This window comes from Struthio camelus, chromosome W (genome assembly GCF_040807025.1).
Source record: "Struthio camelus isolate bStrCam1 chromosome W, bStrCam1.hap1, whole genome shotgun sequence".
Taxonomy (NCBI): Eukaryota; Metazoa; Chordata; class Aves; order Struthioniformes; family Struthionidae; genus Struthio; species Struthio camelus.
In genome coordinates this window covers 69,139,726-69,159,522 of record NC_090981.1, presented here as the reverse complement: position 1 = coordinate 69,159,522, position 19,797 = coordinate 69,139,726, and the positions used below count along the sequence as shown (strand labels likewise).

At 40.9% G+C, this 19,797-nt stretch overlaps 1 protein-coding gene across 3 annotated transcripts in view; it reads right to left on the bottom strand.

Moving 5' to 3' along the window:
• LOC104138517 (WD repeat-containing protein 7) overlaps positions 1-19,797 on the bottom strand; it is a 177,384-nt gene that overhangs the window by 82,151 nt on the left and 75,436 nt on the right. For all 3 annotated transcript variants that reach the window (XM_068925161.1, XM_068925162.1, XM_068925163.1), the window contains one exon: positions 6,893-7,114. In XM_068925161.1, the coding sequence (XP_068781262.1) occupies positions 6,893-7,114 (222 nt within the window). The remainder of the gene's footprint in view (positions 1-6,892; positions 7,115-19,797) is intronic.

The following is a 19,797-nucleotide window of genomic DNA, read 5'->3' as shown; positions in this document are numbered from 1 at the left end:
GTTTGCCTGGAAGAGGACAAAGAGGCACACCTCTGACACAAAGCTACTTCCTTACTGTCAAATCCCCACTTCAAATATCGATGTGCTGAATTTCCAATGTTATTAAAACTATATTTGCTTTGAAAAATACATCTTCTTTTCTTCATCCTAAGCTAACGACGTAATTGCTTTGGCTGAAAGCATAGCTACAGGCTAAAGGTTTCTGCTCAAAGGTGCAGAAAGTTTACACGCATGGCTCCCTACTGGAAAAACCATCTTAATAGCAGCAGTCTGACCTCACGTTATTAGGCAGACATACATATTTCTATTTCGGTCCAGAATTTTCACTCGCTTCCCCTCCTGGCCTGCAGCTCACAGGCAGAAGGTCAGCTGCTACGAATTTGGGAAATGATAATTAAAAAAAGAAAAATGGTTTCATGAGAGTTAGGAACCTTATTGCTGGCTAGCTTACTTAACATCCCCCTTGTCCCCAAACGGCGGTGACTGCCATGGATCCTGTAATACAGAACCCCCTCGCCTCTGGAAGTATGTACATGTAGCCTGCAAAAACAATATAAATAACTCAACGCCTTGAACATGTCGTCACATATGACACTGACTAAGTTAAAGGGCAAAACGCTTATCATTAATAACTATATTGATGGCAGATGCTTTGAAAAATATACTGCATTAACAATGGAATCAAGTATTTTCATATTCAAGACAGAACAGTCATTCAGATTTATCAGCCCATTAACTTTATAAACACAGCATTAGCTGCAGTTTAAGTGTGATGTGGTGCATCCGTAATGAGAAATTCTTTGGGTGGCATTTTATAATTAAATATCTCATGAACTATTTGTAAGGTCAACAGAGATTAATGCGAGATGTCAGGCAAGGTCACTGTGTGAATTTCTAGAGAATTTCATCCTCTCAAAAAGACGTTATCACAATTATTATTTTCTTAAATACAGTAAATCACATGTACAACTCATACAGTTAAAACCTACAATATAATGTTAATGGCATAAAAAAGTCTTTAATTTTGGTAACTTATTTTGAATTAGAGAGGAAAAATTTTAGGCTTTGGTTATATACCATTTTTCTCATTACTTTGGGTAACTGGCAGCACACAATTTCAGCGCAGGATAACAGAACACACAGATTAAAAAGGCATCACATCTTAATAGTCACAGTAAAGGGATGGAAAAAAAAAATCACCAGAACCGCTGTTTCTGGAGACATTGTCACACAGGTGGTCAAAAGGAAATTTGCTACAGCAGCTCTCCAGCCTAGGCTAGCTACACCTGAGCAGTTTGCACAGGGAACTGAAGCTGTATTTCAGGAACGGTTAAAAGGCAGGCAGGCCTCTTCCAGTTTGAGGACAGCCATACAGCACCAGGCTTCCATCAGTATTTATTGCATGCTATAGCACTGAGAAATAAAAAAATACAACTTGAAATGGAGGAGAACCAATAATTTCTTTATCTAAGCTTCTGTTGCTTCAGAGCATCATTTATGTCCCACAGCCAGCTTTCAGAAAGTAGACGACATCTCAGTAACCGCTCATCTCTTAAGGGCCAAGAAATATTTTCTATGCCATTGCAAGTCAGAGCAATAACCTGCATGTATTTCAGATTGGTGCCTATAAATCATAATAAGACAAAGAAAAAATTCGAGTCCTAGTGCATACTAATAATGTTGTTTTTGCACACTCAAAGAATTGTTCAATTTTTGATCAACTGTTCAGTTTTCAAAGTAATTCCTACTGCAGTACTACACATGTGGAGTAAAGATTAGAATGGACTTTTTAGAAGTATGATTATACACAGAAAAAACATCCCCAAAACAGGATTTTCTGGTAAGCGATTCTTTCCCTTTTCAGTGAGTCTTCGCATTCTCTCCCTTTGGGAAGAGTCTTGCTATTGCATAAGCTGTGCGTTGGTGAAATAAGGGGTCATGATTACATCAAGATTAGAGAATAGACCTCCAAAAGCAAACATCAGTCTTTGGCATTATGCTGATACTCTTCTGCTTCATGATTATCCAAAAAACCCACCCTCAGTGTATACGCTTTAGACATTTACGGTGAAAATACCACCGAATGAAGCTGCTTAGAGCTGAACACCGTAGCTCTGGCAGAATGAGCTCCTGTCACAGGTACTGACAAATTACTATGTAGACATGGCCAAGTTTACAAGCTAATTAACTGGAGTGGAAGATGAGTCCATCTCACAGACATTTCCAAAGACTATCCTAATCTTCCCCACCTCAGAGTATCGCTTAAAAATGCTTCAGGCCTAGCCAAACACAAATCTATAGGCATTAAATACTTCTAATATCCTTACAATGAGTTCTGTAAGATGGTACGCTAGAAAAAAACTAGAGTTCAATTTTTGTATTTACTGTCAGCATACCTACAGACAGTTTCACACACATTTGGTTGACAGGATGCAGAATTCTGTTTCTCACAAAATGAATCATTATCCAGTTCACCTCACCTGCCCTACCTTCCCTTTGTTAAAGTAAAGACAAGCCCTATCACTGTCACCATACATGCATAGATCAATGTCGACTGAGAGGCGATCCCATCAAGTATCTGAAGGGGGGGGTGTCAAGAGGATGAGGCCAGTCTCTTCTCCGTGGTGCCCAGCAACAGGACAAGAGGCAATGGGCACAAACTGAACCACAGGAAGTTCCATCTGAACCTGAGAAAAAACTTCTTCACTGTGAGGGTGACAGAGCATTGGCACAGGTTGCCCAGAGCGGTGGTGGAGTCTCCTTCCCTGGAGATATTCACAACCCGCCTGGACGCGATCCTGGGCAATCTGCTCTAGAGGACCCTGCTTGAGCAGGGAGGTTGGACTAGATGATCTCCAGAGGTGCCTTCCAACCTCAACCATTCTGTGATTCTGTGAATGTCGCCCTACCCTAAGCTCTTTAATGTTCTCCGCCCCCGACCTCCACGCCCTCAAATCACCTACCACTAATGAAAACTTGAACTTCCTCTTTCAGGCTTGCAAAGTTTCTTCAAATACACAAACATGCCCGAAAACTGAAGAAATGAACATTGTTGTTCTAACCAAATTTTCCAGTTCAACTTCCTCTACTTGAGCAAAACACCTGAGAAGATACTAACCACTCACCTCTAAGAAAATGTAACATCGTACTTTGGTTTCAGAGTAGATTGCACCAGAAAGACAGCAATACTGACTTTAATCAACATTGTTATTGCAAGGGTCATAGGTAAAATATGACGATGAAGATCCTACTTCATCTCTTGACACAAACACAGATGAGAGTATTGCTAATACCAGCATCAACCAAAAATATAACCCAGCATCTCCTGTCTGTTTTTCTCCAACTAATCTTTACCTCTTGAGGGTTGCAATGGCCCTCTCATTTGAAGAATTCTCACATAAGATGCGAGTGATCCATTCATGTCACCTCCCGCTTAGTTTACATCAATTTACTTGAACAGGAAGAGAGTGAAGAGGCTCTCCCTAGCAAATGATAAAGCACCTGCTTTCCCAATGCAAACCATCACAGGCAAAACTGCTCTGCTCTTCCTCTGGCCCTTGGTCCATTTCAAATATTACTTTATGGTCTTCACCTAAATTTTTAACATTTTAGTTCGTCAAGCTTCATCCACATTAAAAACTGAAATTCAGCCTATCAGTCAGCCAGACAGTTGTGCAGTGTTTCTAAGATTATGATTAGTAAGAGTTCTAAGTTGGAGTTTATAACTCTACTAAGCCTAAATATAACAAAAATAACACGCAAACAGATAAACAAAGAACATTGCTTTTAACAGCAAGCGACACCACCAACTAGTTCAGCCTGTAAAAAGCGTGGGAACGCTCAAGACAAGGCATTCTTGGTTGAAATGATTTGGTTTCTTTTCCATAGGAGATCAGGCAATTTCAGTGCTCCATCGCCTTTTGGAACTGAAGTGCAGAGGAAGCTGACCAGCGCGGACAGTGTGCCACTGAAAGGCAGGAGAACACGACCGCAATCTCCGCATCCCCAACGCAGCTTCCAAGCAAACAGAGCGCTCTGCGCTGTGTAGAGTCCAATAGAGACATCAGCATCCTCTTTTTTAGGAAACTCTAAAGACAAGTAAAGCCTGTTTTGACCCTGCGCCCAAATATCACTCAGAAAAGTAAGAAGTCTGACTCAACCTCACACCATAAAGGAAAACATGGAAGAACCTGTTTTGTCCAATCAAAGTATTGCAATCCCTCATGCTGAAACATCCAGGAACACAGGAAAGTCTATTCTTCTCAATTGTTTTCTCTCCTTCGAACAACAGATGTTGTTCGAAGAGAGAAATAGCTTAGTAACTTAAACCCAGCAATAATGCAGAACACACTAGAAAATGAATAAAGAAAAAAAAACCTCCCAATGTGATCACAAGGTAAAAAAGAAATAAAAAATGTAACTATTTAAAGCAGAGTTCCCTATACTTGCAAAAAAACTTGAAAGGACAGAAGGAAGCAGGGAACTGCAAGACTTTGCAATTTCAGTTCTGCAAAGGACTTACTGAGGAATGTTATTTACTAAAGCACAGGAATGCATTTACCAATGAAGTATATGAAGATGTCAGTTGGGGGGGGGGGGAAGAAGAAAAAAAGATTTTCTCTAGGTTTCTCAGAAATATAACTTGCTTCCTGAACTACTGCATAGCTAACCCTACACTTCCTCACTGACACAACCAAGACTTGCGCATTTTTCAGATTTGCATACACTTGGCAAAGTATGTGCTCTTTGAAACCTTTGCCTTTCAAAAATCGGTGTGGGGGCTTTTCCACTTTGTGGAATACAGCGCTTACAGCTATACTAGCGACTTAAACAGTGCCACATAATGCCCACGAGCTCCTGAACGTGATCCTCCAATGACTGCTAGCACAGTGCTGTTCCGTGCCAACTAATACTCTCCCGCGCAGTTCCTGGGCATTGCTCAGGGCCAGCACGGGCAACAGACCTTTCCCAATGGGCAGCAGGCATATCACCACCTTGTTTTGGAGGGCGAGTTTTAACAGCGTAGATGCAAACTATTCCATGCCAGCAAGCCTCAATGGAAGGGAACGGTCTAAAGCAAGTTTAATGTGTTAGCATAGTAATAAAATTATGTTTATTTGTTATTATTCATATGATACTCCATTACCATGCAACTAAAAGGGCAGCATTTTTCCTGCATTTAATTAAAACCAAAATATAAAATTTATCATTATGAAACTGATTGACTTATCGGCATATTTCATTGGAAACACAAGTTGGAGTAAAAAAAGGACTTGGAAACAACTTAGAATTTCTGAGTTTTGTACCTTTTCTGAACAGAACTGTCTGTAATCTGATATTTCAGAGAATATTGTCACCTACAATAACAATAATCTCTGGAATAAAAGCAAGCAGAAACATAAGAAATGAAAACAATGTAAAATATGTCCTCAGTCATGCTATGGCACACGAAACCTTCAAGATTTCTTTTGCTAAATACATAAAATACTGTGTTATGAGACAACCGATGCTTGTCCAAAACCATTGTCATGTTGATGCACTGCAACAGCGCGGTTCAGCGGTAACAACCTACAGCTCATTATAAGCAGGATCCCAAACGGAAGGACAGTTTCTTTGCTTTGCAGATGGCTGCAGCCTGAAGTTTAACCCCTAGAACAGCTGACCTCGGCAAGCTTACCAATAGCATTTTCACCTTCTCTTACCGTTACTACCTGTCCTCCTCTTGCAACAGTACACTGGTTTTCAATTACTTGTTTTTTCCACTTTTCCTCAAAGGCACTTGGGCATCTGGTGGAGACTACACGAGTGCACCATGAGAAATCCATTGCTATGAAATTATCTAGCGTTAATCATTTTTAAAGATAGTTGACATTTTTTCAAGCAATACTGGCAGTGAGTCCATAGTGCTTCAGAGTCAATTTATAGAGGTGACAAAGAGGACTTTCGCCAGACTCCACATAAAAGAAACTAGTATCAGCCTGCTCAGAACACGTCCAAAATAGTTGTAGGAATGCAGTGCGCTGTGGCTGCATTTGCTCCTATTAGATTTGCAATATCAACATCAAATAGTCAGTCTAAGGCATGCATATGTAAGCAGCTTAATATAAGATCACAATCACTGTTCATACTAAAGATAATTACATCTTTACTAATTCTGGATATGTGACCTGAATGTAAAGTTCTTTTATACAGTACATCATGAATCCTACCATTTTTCCATTACTTTTGTCTTTGTTTTTCACCTTGGGCATCTTGCACATTTTTTTGCATAGCCACATATGCTTTTGTGCAGCCTATTGATCCACATTGCCAAAAGTATGAGGGGTGCAGTAAACATACTTGTCCATGCTTCAATTACAGAGAAAAACCTCCATTAGGAGCAAGAGCTACTATGTGATGAAAATGAAGATTAATCAATGGAACAGGCAGGTCTAAAGCTCATGGTCTTCTCCTTCTCTTTGTATTAACCCAAATAACGTTTTCGGGAGAAAAAAAGAATAGTTACGTTAATGCAGTCTTAGATGCAAGCATTTTAAGTGTAACTGGAAAAAGAATAAAGGATGTTAGTATTTCAGCAGGAAGTGCTTGACCACGACAATAAAAATTTGAATGCTTCTCTTCCAGAGACAGGTACTTCCCTCTCACCAGTACCACTGCAGATCTCACTACCTAGTCCCAGACTCCATAATTCCGCTCAGCTATCTGTATCAGTACTAATTTCTTGGCAACTTATTATGGTGTTGCTTATTTGTATGTCCAAAATATCTTCTCGCTATCTTGTTCTCCGAAAGGAAATTCTTAATGAACAGATTTGTCCTGAAATATAAGTAAAACAATAACATAATTAAAAAAAAAAATCAAAACAAGGGAAAATAGTACCCAGGATACTTACATGTATGCCTTGCCAAGGAATAATTTGATCCACCACTAGTTAAACCAAATCCCTCAGGAATTTGACTAGAACTGCGTGGCCGAGTCAAAAGTTTTGGAGGTTCAATTTCAGCTCCAAACTCTGCTCCAATCACTCCAAGCAAAACAATGGCGGTAGCTTGCTTCCTTCTCTCTTCATACGAGGTAGATATTTTTTTCATTTGTGGGAGACCAGACAGACAACCTAAAATGAAAAATAAGAAATATGAGGAAAATCAAAAGCAGGGTTGTTTTCCAGTACTCCAGACAAAGTTGTCCTTTCCGGGAGAAAGAGACGACATGGATTCCATTTAACTTAGAACGTGTCTTCAGCACAGCTCGCTTCCATCGCCAGGCGTTCAGCTGCTTGGTCTGATTCCACTCTGCTTCTCCAAACCTACCAGGCGTGATCCAAGTCCAGACGCAGCCACTGTAACGTCTGTCTCCAGTGACACCCACCATCAAAAAATCGTCAAGATGTCCCAGAAATATCAACCATCCGGAAACTGTTCCAACTTCACAGTTTTATTTCTTCATTTGGAGTGAAGCACAGGGAATTCTGGGTTTGTTAACCAACCTTCTCTGAAAGGTGAGGTACGGCTTCCTTCCTGTTTACTTTAAATCCGAGTAACAAGTTCAGCTGAAGAAGTAATCAGCTGTTTCTTCATAAAACGGATATTCAAAATTGTATGTTTGTATCACATATGAGGACAGTCACTGAAACAACAGCATGCTCTTATCGCAATTTTTATGAATTTTAACATAACAGTATATGCCTTTCAGCTGAATTAGTATTTTCGTACACTACAACGTTACGTATGGTATTTTAACAAACATCTTCAAAAATGCTGGAAAAACCTCACTGAATTACAAATTTTAAACAAAACTATTAGTTTTACATCGGTAGTCTAACGTAGCCCAGGGATTCGTAATTTCACGAAGCAGATGACGCTTTTTCGGAGCAAAGAGACAAAACCCGGAGAAGAAATTTACTGGAACGAAAATACGGTATTCGTTTATCCTGACAGCTACCGTTCCCTTTTATTTACAATACTACTCCACAGTACACTAGCAAACGCGCTACCACGTATCGTACAAAAATAACGAAGTCTCGGCCCTCCTTACAGCACTGCTGTTAAATCCCTGCCGAGAAGCGGGAAGGCACCACCTGGCATTAAAGGAGACTCACAAGCTCGCAGAGTAACGGGGGGCGAACCGGCGCGGCTCCGCCGAACGCCTCTCTTTGCGAGGGACAACGGGCCGCTACCCGCGAGAAAACCGAGCCACGTTTTAGACGGGGCCTTGGAGGACCACCGGAGCCCAGGCGCCGCCGCCGCGACGGCGACCTGCCAGCCCAAGGGGAGGGCAACTACCACGTAAATAAGTTAATCTAACAGCTTCACAGGAAGAGGGATGAGAACTGTGACGGGCAAAGCTTAAATTTAGGAGTTTTAATTGTCGAGCCATCGCTTATCAGCTTCCCCCGCCGCCGCGCGCGCGGCCGAGGAGAAGGAGCGGCTGCTCCGGCCGGGAGCCCGCCTGACGTCTCGGAGCAAGATGAATCGGCGCAAACTCCTGCTCCTGCTCTGTTTTATACCGTTCAATTTAGTTTCTTGCCCCGCTCGGATGAGCGCAGCCCCGGTTATGGATTTCTGTTCTAACGCGGGGCAGCGGGCGCTGAGAGCGGGCAACGAAGCAGCTGCCGGAGCCGGCAGCGCGGGCGGCTGATCAATAGGCGAGGCGCTGACCCCGGCGCGCCGCCCCGCGCCGCCGGACACAGCGCACATGTGCGCCTTCCAGCAGGAAATTAAACAAGGGGGGCGCTCGCCCCCCACCTCCTTCGGCCTCGGCGGCGCCTTAACCCCTTCCTCAGCCAGCGGGCAGGGCTCTCGAGGCAGCCGTTGGGCTGTCCGCCCCGCACCAGCTCGCTCCCAGGTGTCCGTTGCAGACGACGAACCGGCCGCAGCGAGCGCCCGCCTCAAAACGCCGGGGGGAAAAAACACCCAAAATCTAAAACCGCCCGGTCCCTCCGGCGGAGGCTCGCCGCTCGGCGACGGCCAGGCACGCTCTTGGATGGGGCCACGTCGCTCCCTGCGGGAACGGCCTCCGCCGGAGGGGGAACGAGCGCCGAAACGCTTTCGCCGTTCCTTCCCCACATCGCCAGTGGGAACGGGCGATCAGCTGCCTGCCCCGCGACTAATTGTGCTAATTGCACCCGGCAAATAAACCGGCAGCCGTAGGGGAGATTTCAAAACGGAATCAGGTCTATGAAAGCAGTCCTTCCGACGGTGTCATTTGTCTCAGGAAAATCTGGTATTTTCTCACAGCGACGCGCCTCCGTTTAATCACGCTAAAGGGTGACACAGAGATCCATTTTCTTGGCAGGACGGTTGATCACCCTATCACAGTCAGAAAATTAATAACCTCAAATAGCTCTGTGTGGAAAACAGAAGCTACGCCGGTGAAAGGACAAAAGCGCTCTACGTTTTTAGCGGTAAAAACAACATATTTCCTGTACTGCACCACAACCGAGAAATCTGTCATTTCCATCTATTTACTTAGCTCGGTTGTTGTTGGTTTTTTTTTTTTTTTGTTGGGGAGAAAATGAGCGTACTGCAACCTTTCAAAACGTAAGATCTTTCGAAAATTGCAGGTAGACAACTTGCACGGAGGAAAGCGCTAAACAGCTTGAGAGATTTCACAAAGCGACTGAGCGTATTTATAAACCATTTAAAATATAGGTAAAACATTTCAGAAGTTTAGACTGTTTAAAAGGCTGGCAGATATTGATTACTTCATTTAAAAAGCAGTCAGAGAGTGCAGCCACGAGGTCAGGATAAATTTAACAGTTTGAAGCACTTTACTAAATAACACTAAAGATCATGTTAATTGGCTTTGCACAGTTCTTGGGTAAAATTAATTTTATCCTAGCTTACAATAAAAGGATTAAAAGACAAATCAAGTTCTTCAGGTTTAACTGGAATAGGAATCAATGGATTTGAATTAAGGCTGAAGGCGGTTTTATGAGAGATGGACTACTATCAGATACTTTATATCTGCTATTAGGCACATATTGATGGTACTCTGTTACTGTATTAGGTATTAAAACCTTACAAAACTAGGTGCTAGACCAATTTATTACTATCAGCCTACACCATCAGAACGTATGTTGCTACCTGAGCAGGTTCCACCAAAAAAGCTTCCCAGATGCGCTCCATCATATTGCTGGAGTTAAGGAGAGCCAATGAACCAAAGTGTTATAAACTACAACGAATGACAACTAACTACAAAGTTGTAATTATGCCAGAGGTTGTAAATGCAAATGTAATCACTGACGTTTAGTCACAACAACTAATGTGCACAAAATCCTTTAAAGTGAAAAATGCCAGAAAGATCTTTTACAGCCCCATTTCCGTGCCATACGCTCTACTACTGGCCAGGGAATTCCAAGCTGATAACACAGATACCCACCGCCAGGCACGTCCCAACGGCGGGGCAGGCCTTCTTCGGGGCTTAGTGCATTAGAAAATATATAGAGAGAGATATAGAGAGAGATATATAACATAGTATGAAAAGACAGGGGTGAAGAAATATGACTTTCACCTTAGAGGACAGAAACGCAAAGACCTAAATGAATAATGTTATTTGCCCAAGGTCACAAATGTATTTTGCATCAAATCAGGAAGAAAACCTAGACCTTGCATCCAAATCTGGTACTTTAAGGCTGTGAAGAAAACCAAAACACGCAAGTCCTCTTGATTTTCGTCACAGTTCACATTTCACAGCACTGAATATAGTAGTTGAGAGTCAGAAGTCACTATCTAAGGATGAGAACTTGCAAAACGAACTCCATGAAAAGCACCGAAACTTTTCCTTCCTGTTTGCCAGGTCCCTATCTCTGCATTTCTTCTGCTTATTTATAATGGTGGAGGGGGGTTGCAAGTGAGCAGGTGGGGGGAAGGATTTCTCTCCATCTCACTCTATTTTTTTTCCAGTCCTGCTGAAAAAGTATAGTTAGCTAAACTCAGGAAATCCTCAGAGTCCTCGCATCAGATGCCAGAGACAAACATACACCAAAACGTGGTCATGGCAGATGTTACATTATTAGCAACAATCACTGCAACTGTTTAGATTTGAAACCATAAGAGCTTCTTTGTGAGACATGGATCGTTAGAAAAGGACGTGCAATAGCTATGAGGGGGAAACGTGATTTTGTTCACACTCACGTGAGCGCAAAATAAATTGCATGATATTTTCATGTCAGTAAATTTAAATATTTCTTAAATAATTGTTTCTTTGAACAGTGTCATTTCCTCACCGAAAACAAATTTATATAATGCTACCTAAAAAAGGATATTGCAAAAAAATTTAAACATGCATCATATATGTAAAAATGTATCATATGTGTTAAAACGCATGCTATGTGTACTTATAAAAGATACTTCTTTTCTTCAGCTTTAATTGTTCAAGACTCTTAAAACGCAAAGCCACGCTACCGCTTTTCCTATATTTCTAGTTTTTCAAAATCATATACAGAAAAATAATTTTAACAATTTCAGTGCTTCTGGAAGCTTATAAAGCAATAACATTTAAAATAAAATCAGAACTGAGAATTACTATAAAGAAATAACAACAAAGTGACTATGCGAAAAATACAGCAAGGCTGAGAAAGTAATCCACTTCATCTAACCCTATAAAAACTGTTGTTACTCATTACTAGGCTCACGTTATTTAAAATGTTGTGAGTGCTTGCAAGATCAGCTATTTCTATATAAACAGCTCCCTCCACCGGCTAAGCAGGGACAAGCCCTCCACAGAGCCACCGTATCAGGAGCTGAGAAGGGTGGAGGGCTATCCCGAAATGCAAAAAATTACAAGTGTGCATTATGACCCCTACTGGTCCCCAAGTACCCTGGCTGCATGGCAGGGCGCGCGTGTGCAACACCAAAAGGTGATTTGATACCACCAATATGGTTGAGTTCTTTAAAACTTCCTCTTATATAATAATAATAATAATTTTAAAAAAAGATATTTAGTGACTACATAGCATCTCCTTGCAGTTTGGGTTAGTTTGCATTAAACACATTGCTGTGGCAGGAAGGTACTTAATTTTTCTAACCCCTCCCTCCCCCAAATCCACCCTGTTCCTTCCTAAAAAAGTGGGTTTTTTGCTAAATACAGTGCATGGTAATGCAAACATTCTTAAAATACTATTTGTTCTTAGTACTAGGACCTAAATGCAATACACAAGACAAAATTTGGTCCGATAAGAGGAAAAAGTCTGTATTTAGGGCTACGGCTTTGTTGAATTTTTCCAGCTGCGCCCAGCCTCCACTTAGAAACCGAGCGTGCTGCCTGGAAGGGCAAGCGCTGACGCGAACGTGCAATGCCTTCTCCCCTCGGTGCTTTGTCCACCCACGTCCAAGACAATGCGTTTCCACAACGTCTTTCCCTATTTCCTCATTCCCTAGATGCACTCAAAACGCTTATACTAAAAGGTAACTCTTAATAATATAGCAAGACCTCTTCTGATGAAATACTGTGTACTCGAAAACTTGTGAAAGGACAGTCAACCGGGTGGAATATATCATCTCGCGCCGCCAAGTGCACGACAAAGTTAAAGCTATCTTATTAAGGTTTAAATTAGGCACCCGTTCCCCTACCACTTAAAAGAAAAAGGCAAATACATAAAAGTTTCTCCCTTGGAGCAATTTATTTCTGTTTCCAGTCTTCTATCCACTGAGGGGTAAAAAAAAAAAATCTGCAAAGATGGAAAATTCATGCATTGCAGAAGTGGTGATCTTTGTCTCTCTTAATGTGGAGCAATGCCACAGTCTTTAATGTATTTATGAGATTTACAGGAGGGTAAGACAGAACAGAGAATCACATGTTTGATGTGCTCACATATTTTGCAAAACTGATTATCTTTTTCTCTCTTATATTTTAAAAACTAGTTTCGAGCTTGACTGCCATCACGACAGTCAATATACGAGTCAGTTCAGTGCACCACAGAAATCTGACAACTCAGCGGCAAGTCGGAGGGGAGACTATCCGTGGTTGTTATCTCTGAAACCCAGGATTTCTACCCTCGTTAAGCATTTTTAGCATTGTCATTTTGTTGCTTTCAGAGTACTTCTAAACTGCGCTGATGTAGGAAGAACATGAGATGTAGAACTGAACATAATTTCATTAACATTTAACTCATTTTGTAATCAGTCTTTTTATCATTCCAATAATTGGGATATGAGCTATAAAAGACTTATAAATAACACTACACAGTATATTTTTATAGAATTGAAATGCACACTGAATAAAATGTGCTCAAGAAAACAAGTGCAGGCATTTTAGTGCAGCAACTATTAGTATTTTTAAATGAATCTTTTACTGTGTTTTATAACGATAACTGCTACCAAATTATTAGACAAGGAAGGGGCTGTAAGAATAAAATAGCCAAGTTCTATGAAAGTTTCCTGTACATTTCTATTATTCTCACTGATAAAAACGTGCCCGTTTTCAAGAGACATACGTACATATTTAGGTAACAAAAGAGCACTTGACAACACTGCTTGAAAATAAATTCACGTAAGGATGAGTGAAACAATGACTCTGGAATCAAAACAAAAGCTTTCTTTTTTCCTCTCCCTCTTCTTCCCCTAAAGGATCTGCTCCCTAGCGGCATGCTTTTTGATTTATTTAATAATACTCGTCTTGTTATATTCTTTTAGTGTCCTCAGGAAAGTATTTGAAATAATGGAGCGCTGTTACTACTGTAAAAAATGGAAGTCTTTAACCTTTTTTTTTTTTTTTTTAAACATAACAGGAAACGTTTCACAAGTCATCTACGATAGACTAGTTGAATAATTTAATATCAGTATGCCAAAAATAGCCTGCATTATGAAAAGCAGGACGTTTTCTGTTTGCTTTCTAATAGTATATTCCCTCTGCAGTGCCAGTAACACGGTTCTGGGCAGGTCAGCTGCAGCAGCTTACAGAGGACAATGCCAAAAACTGTCATGGTGAATAATAGTATTATATCGTTAGAGAACAATACTTTTAGAAAAGACGTTTTCAGCCACCAAAATGCTTCCAAAAAACTAAACATAAAATTCATCTTCATTAAATATTTCATTTAGGAGGTTATATCTTAAAATAGAGTTCTGATCCCCTCAGCCACGTCTGATCAGAACCCACATGTACACCACTACAGTTTATCCATATGGCGTGTTACAAAATACACATTACTGGAAAAACTGCAGTGTATTCGCTAATTAAAAAAGGCAGTATTCAAGGTAAAATCTGCCAGCGATCTGTTAGCCTATAATCAAATATTAAAGAGCAGCTATGCACAACCTTAAGGGTTAAGGCACTGATTTTCTTCTGCATAGGTGGTGCTAGTCTAAGCCAATAGTGCGCTTAAATCCACACCAGTGAAATCAATACTGCACTGCTCTACTCAAGGTGAGACCAAATAAACCTGTCGGAAGCTCTGAGGAATAGGCTTTGCAGTACGCTTTGAGTGCTAAGTGCCTTTCAGTCCAGAGACCTGTCATTAAATAATCATTAGCCATCACTCATTCTTCCTAAAAAGCTTAACGTCTGAATTTGTTCAGCGTCCACTAAGCGTTCGTATAGACTACTGCGTGCTCATTAGCACTCAGGGATGTTGATATCGCTCTTTAACAACGTACTTCCTTGCTACAGCACACCTGGAAACAACACACTTCCGCTGCAAAACCAACGTATACGCAACTTCCAGGCTTCCACGGCTGGCAAGGCAATTTCACCCAGAAAGCATGCCTTAAAAAATTTATAAATGAGCATTTAAACTGCTTTCTTTTACCTTGTAAGCAAATAAAAGAATACCCATAAACTGTACCAGGAATTATTTACTTACACACTCAGGATGTACCAAAAATGTTTCATACCTTATCTCAGTTGGAAACGCTGAACAGCACTGCCTAAATGAGAGTGCTTCAGGTATTCAGATTAAGCTAATGATAGAAGATATTTTAATAACTACTTTCATACAGCTATAGACTTTTATTAGGTCTCACTGCAGCTTTTTTGCTGTAGGAAACACTGACTTGAGTGCCACTTGTTGCTTTATAACGAGGCTACTTTAAACCAGTAACAAACTACTTTCACCCATGTAACTGCAAATATTGAAGTTGCTATTGCCAGTCACTTGCTGTCCCTAACAAACTAACACAATAGAGAAAAAAATCATTTAATAGCTATTGAATACTCAACAGCAAGTAAAGCAGTAATAAGTTTCATTTTTGGCATACACAGGCATACATTAATCTATTTTCTATTAGCATTAAACTCCCCGTCTCTCACCAAAGGCTTGTGACCTGTGCGCTCCCTGCTCCCTTTCGGAAGGCCACCAAGCAGAGGAGCTGCGCTCGTCCGCGGGCACGTACTGCCCCACGAAGCTTGACTAAGCGCCTCGTCGTTAACACACACGTTTAAATGTTTATGACGCCGTTTCAAAATTTTGATTGTTATCGTTTCAGTGTTACTAATAATAAGGAAAGTTTGGATGTATTAAGTCGGAGCTTTAAATAAAAGCAAACGTATTTAGTAAAAATATGAACTATTCTCCTCCATCTGAACAGCAGAGAGAGAATCCATTTGGTCGTAGGCTGTCTTTCACTGCCCTGCGCTCTGTGAGAAGAATCACAGAAGGGCTGAGGTTGGCAGGGACCTCTGGAGATCATCTCGTCCAACCCCCCTGCTCCAGCAGGGTCCTCTAGAGCACACTGCCCAGGATCGCGTCCAGGCGGGTTGTGAACATCTCCAGGGAAGGAGACTCCTCCACCTCTCTGGGCAACCTGGGCCAGCGCTCTGTCCCCCTCACAGGAAAGGATCATCATCTTCACCCATTTTATGTTCCCAGACATTCAATATAGTGAGATACTCCGTCATAAACGGAATGTTACAGCAGAGAGAAAATTCTAGTAAACTACAATATATTATAAGAAGCGTGGTTGCAAAGAGTACTTACTAAATACAGGAAAGCCCATTTTCTACATGAGACCAGCAGCCTTACCAAAACTACACAGCAGCGTCTATCTAATAGCTTTATAAGCATAGGGCAACTCTGAGTATTTGAATAACTCTACTATTAAATCATACACAATCATAATTCCATGATGCAAACCAACTCCCAAAGAGTGAAAGATCATATCCTTAATATTCATATTAGGAGCAATTAGTTTGCACATAATTAAAAGTCAAAAAAAAGTAAACACGATTTTCCCCCCCCCCAAAAGAGCTTTTAATAAGCTGCTTATAAGAATCATTTTTTAAAAAATTGATTCTCAAGTTTCAGAGAGATAAAACTGTGATGAAACCAGTACAAACCTAGACTTGACATTCTGAAGAACTATTACAATTTCACTGGAAGGAACACAAGAGTAACAAACGATTTTAAATCACAGTCATTTTCAAACTGAACTGAAACTTTGCCTGATGCTTTATGAAAAGATGTTGCTCCTATCAGAAATCAATGAAGTGGATAAAATTAGATAGCTGTGATTTGCCCAGAAATTAGTAAGAAATAGATCGATATCAGAATCTATGTCCTTTATCTTTTATATACTAAAATTAGACTTTCCTGTGAACAGAAGTTTAAAAAAATTACAGTAGAAAACATGTAAGCTGACTTAACATTATTCTGACATATCTATCGGGACAACTTAAAGTAATTTGCTCTTAAAATATTTCCGATTTTAATTGATTAAAATACATTCCTACTGCTTAAAGACTTCATTTAATTTGAAGTGATTCAATATATCTTTGAGATCGTTCTGTTACGAGAAAAAAATCTCTCTCCAATATTTATTTGCTGCCACTTCTATGGTGCTTCGCATCCTTGTTATCACCGGGAAGAGTCGGGGGAAAAATTCAATGGCAGAGGCACCAAAGCTGCACTTAACCAACGGTGACAGAGGAGTGACAAGCAGTGCAGAGCATTTCCTCCACAAAACCTTTATACAAATGCATGCAAGTTCAGGAGAAAAGGAAAGCAATTAGCAGCATAGCAAAGAAAGGTGATTTAGACCAAGCGCTGGATTTCCCCAGGAACTTTTTCCCAGCGTAATGCAATGAAAGCATCTGGGGATGTATTTTGCAGCATTCTTTCGGGACCCTAACACACGTGCTCTGAACCCCTGATATTACCTGCCACGACAAAGTAGGCACGTAACAACATTTCAGATCTCGCCCCGCACCCTATGGACAGAATGGACTGATTACTATGAAACAACTGTTTTAATACTTACATGTTGCTTGTTCAGCAATATATTTTCTTTAATATTCTCACAAATTTTATTCAAACTATGGGTGACTCTACCTTCAATTGGATATTTTAATCCAAGAGTGAAACCAACATTACATACTTCTCACTTTCTGATTCATTATCTTTTTCTCATTTTCTGTAATACAGAAACAGGAAAAACAAATCTCTCTTCCAAAAGGTACCTGCACGTTTGTTTGGAAGAAAAGACAAGGCGCCACCGAGGGAGCGGGGAACGATACCGGGCGCTGCAGAAGAGGCTCAACGCCCAGCGGCCGCAGCGGGGCCGGTCCGAGCGAGAGCCAACGCGGCGCGAGCAGAGACCGCGAGGCTGCGGGCCGGCGCCAGGACCGCGCGCCAAGCGCTGCCTTGCAACGGGCGCCATGTGCGCGCGGCTTCATCGGCGGCGCTAGCGTTGAATGCAGAACGCGCTCTATTTGGCTTTCAGTCAATTAAGCTTTAAGCTGTCAGCAAACAAGACTTTTAAGTTAATTTTGAATCACCACAAATCAAGTTGAAGGTTGCGAAAGGGCGCGCTCACACGCCGGCGTGGAAAAAGGCAGTTTAATTGCCTCTGAATAGCTATTATATACTGCAATTGGCCTATTGAATCTTAGATGATTTATTTATTTATCAATGTGCAAAGACTGGTAAAAGGATGAAATGCAGAACTCTAACCTTTTACTCTCATGCGTAAGTAGGTGAAATTAAATTTTTTGGTATACACAAGTGCTTTTGAAACTAGGATCTTTTTTTAAGAGTTCAGTGTGGTTTACATCCTATTTTATTTTTGAATTACAGCTATCCAAACTACAGCCATCTGAAAAGTGAAAACAATATTAAAAGGTATGGCTCTTTATATATATTTTAAACTTATGTCAGGTTTTCCGTGCATGATATAGATAACTGCTGCTTTAAATTACTACTTTGAAAACTTATCTGACTATATAGAAAGGTACAGAAAAATACTGTAAAACATTATAAAGTCAACTGCTGTAAAAACACATGCTACAAGAAACTGCTACAAATTTTATATCAGGCCTCCATCTCTATGAAAAATACTTTTATTTAGAAGAAAATGAGATCAGACAGCACCAACAGTAACGGTTCTTCTTAACTTTGAAAGGCCTTTCAGCAATCCACTTACAAAAGCTTCAACGTAGACTAAGAAAACAGTACTTTTAAAATGTATAAATATATCTAATTTTAAGAAGAATATTCTCTTTAACTTTGCTGTGATGAATCATATGCTTAAAGCATACAATTAACTGCATTTATGGAAAGGTTGCTGATTTTTTTCTTAGCACAGTACATCTATTTGTATCAAATAGTAAAGTCCAGTATTAATAAAAGTAAATTGATACAATTATTCTTTATGTAACCAGCTATAAGATTTTATTTAAACAAGTTTAATCCAACCAGCTGCAATTCTTCACTTGTAAAATGATGCAAGATGTTGACTAAGGATTCTCATTCCTTTAAATTCCCACTTAACACAGCACGACAGCTTGGGGAATTCACACCATGCATTTTCTATACGTGAAGGACAATTCAGGATTCTAACTTTAGACTAAAGTTATTGGAAAGAGGTCGGGAAAGAAATTCAGAACAACCAAGTCAGAAGCTTAAAGTCATATAGATGTGCATAAGCCCCTTGGTACCTTTTGTTTATAGTTTCAAATGTCAGCCTGGCAACTTTTACAGCTTTTGTTTTTTTATTGCAACTATGACCCTCTGGGAAGATTCACAGTCTGAAACTGCTATAAACTTACAGCTCCCTCACCTGCTTAATATTGACGCTTGAAGTTATGTTCTTCCTATCATCACATCCTATAAAACATGCACAGAGAGGAGCGCCTTGCATAAGAAGAGAAGAGCCATGCAGAGCTAAAACATACTTTGGAAAACATTTTTAAGAGAAGTAGCGAGAAAGATCTACCAGTGATGGAAAAAGTAACGAACTAAGCGAGTGAGAGAAGAGTTTCCTGTTACAGTACTCAAAGAGACGGCCTGCAAGGAAATGACACGGTCAAGGCATCTCTCTGGTCCAAGGTTTCTGTTGTAACAAAGGAAGGACATGACGAGCTGCAGAAGAGCGACGTACTGGTGAACCAAAGCTATCTTCGCAGGGACTCTCACGTTGGGAGCTGACCAGAAAAAGAGGCTCTAAAAAGCGAACTCACCAGGGACACAGGCATGTTTCCCTTAAGAGCAGACAGTAACATTTAAAACACAAAGCTCATGCTGTGCGAGAAAGTCCAGTCGGAACTGAGGAGAAAGAGAGGCTGCTGCCCTAGCGAGCGCTGAGGCTCGGGGCAGAAGGAATGGAGAAGGGGAAAGGAGAGGCTGGCAAAGAGGCAAAGAGAAGGAGGCATAAAAGAATCATTTGCTGGGGCACTGCGAGACAAGCAAAAATCAGCAGGGCAGACTCCTGCTTTGGAGACCAGATTAAGTGAAGCAATGGGTGCTTTCCTTCCCTCCTTCCCAGGAGGGACTACAGCTGAATGACCCAGCATCCCTTCCTGCTATAAACAGTGGCCACAGAGGATCACGCTCTGCAGGTCCCTCTGAGGACCAAGGCAAAAAGA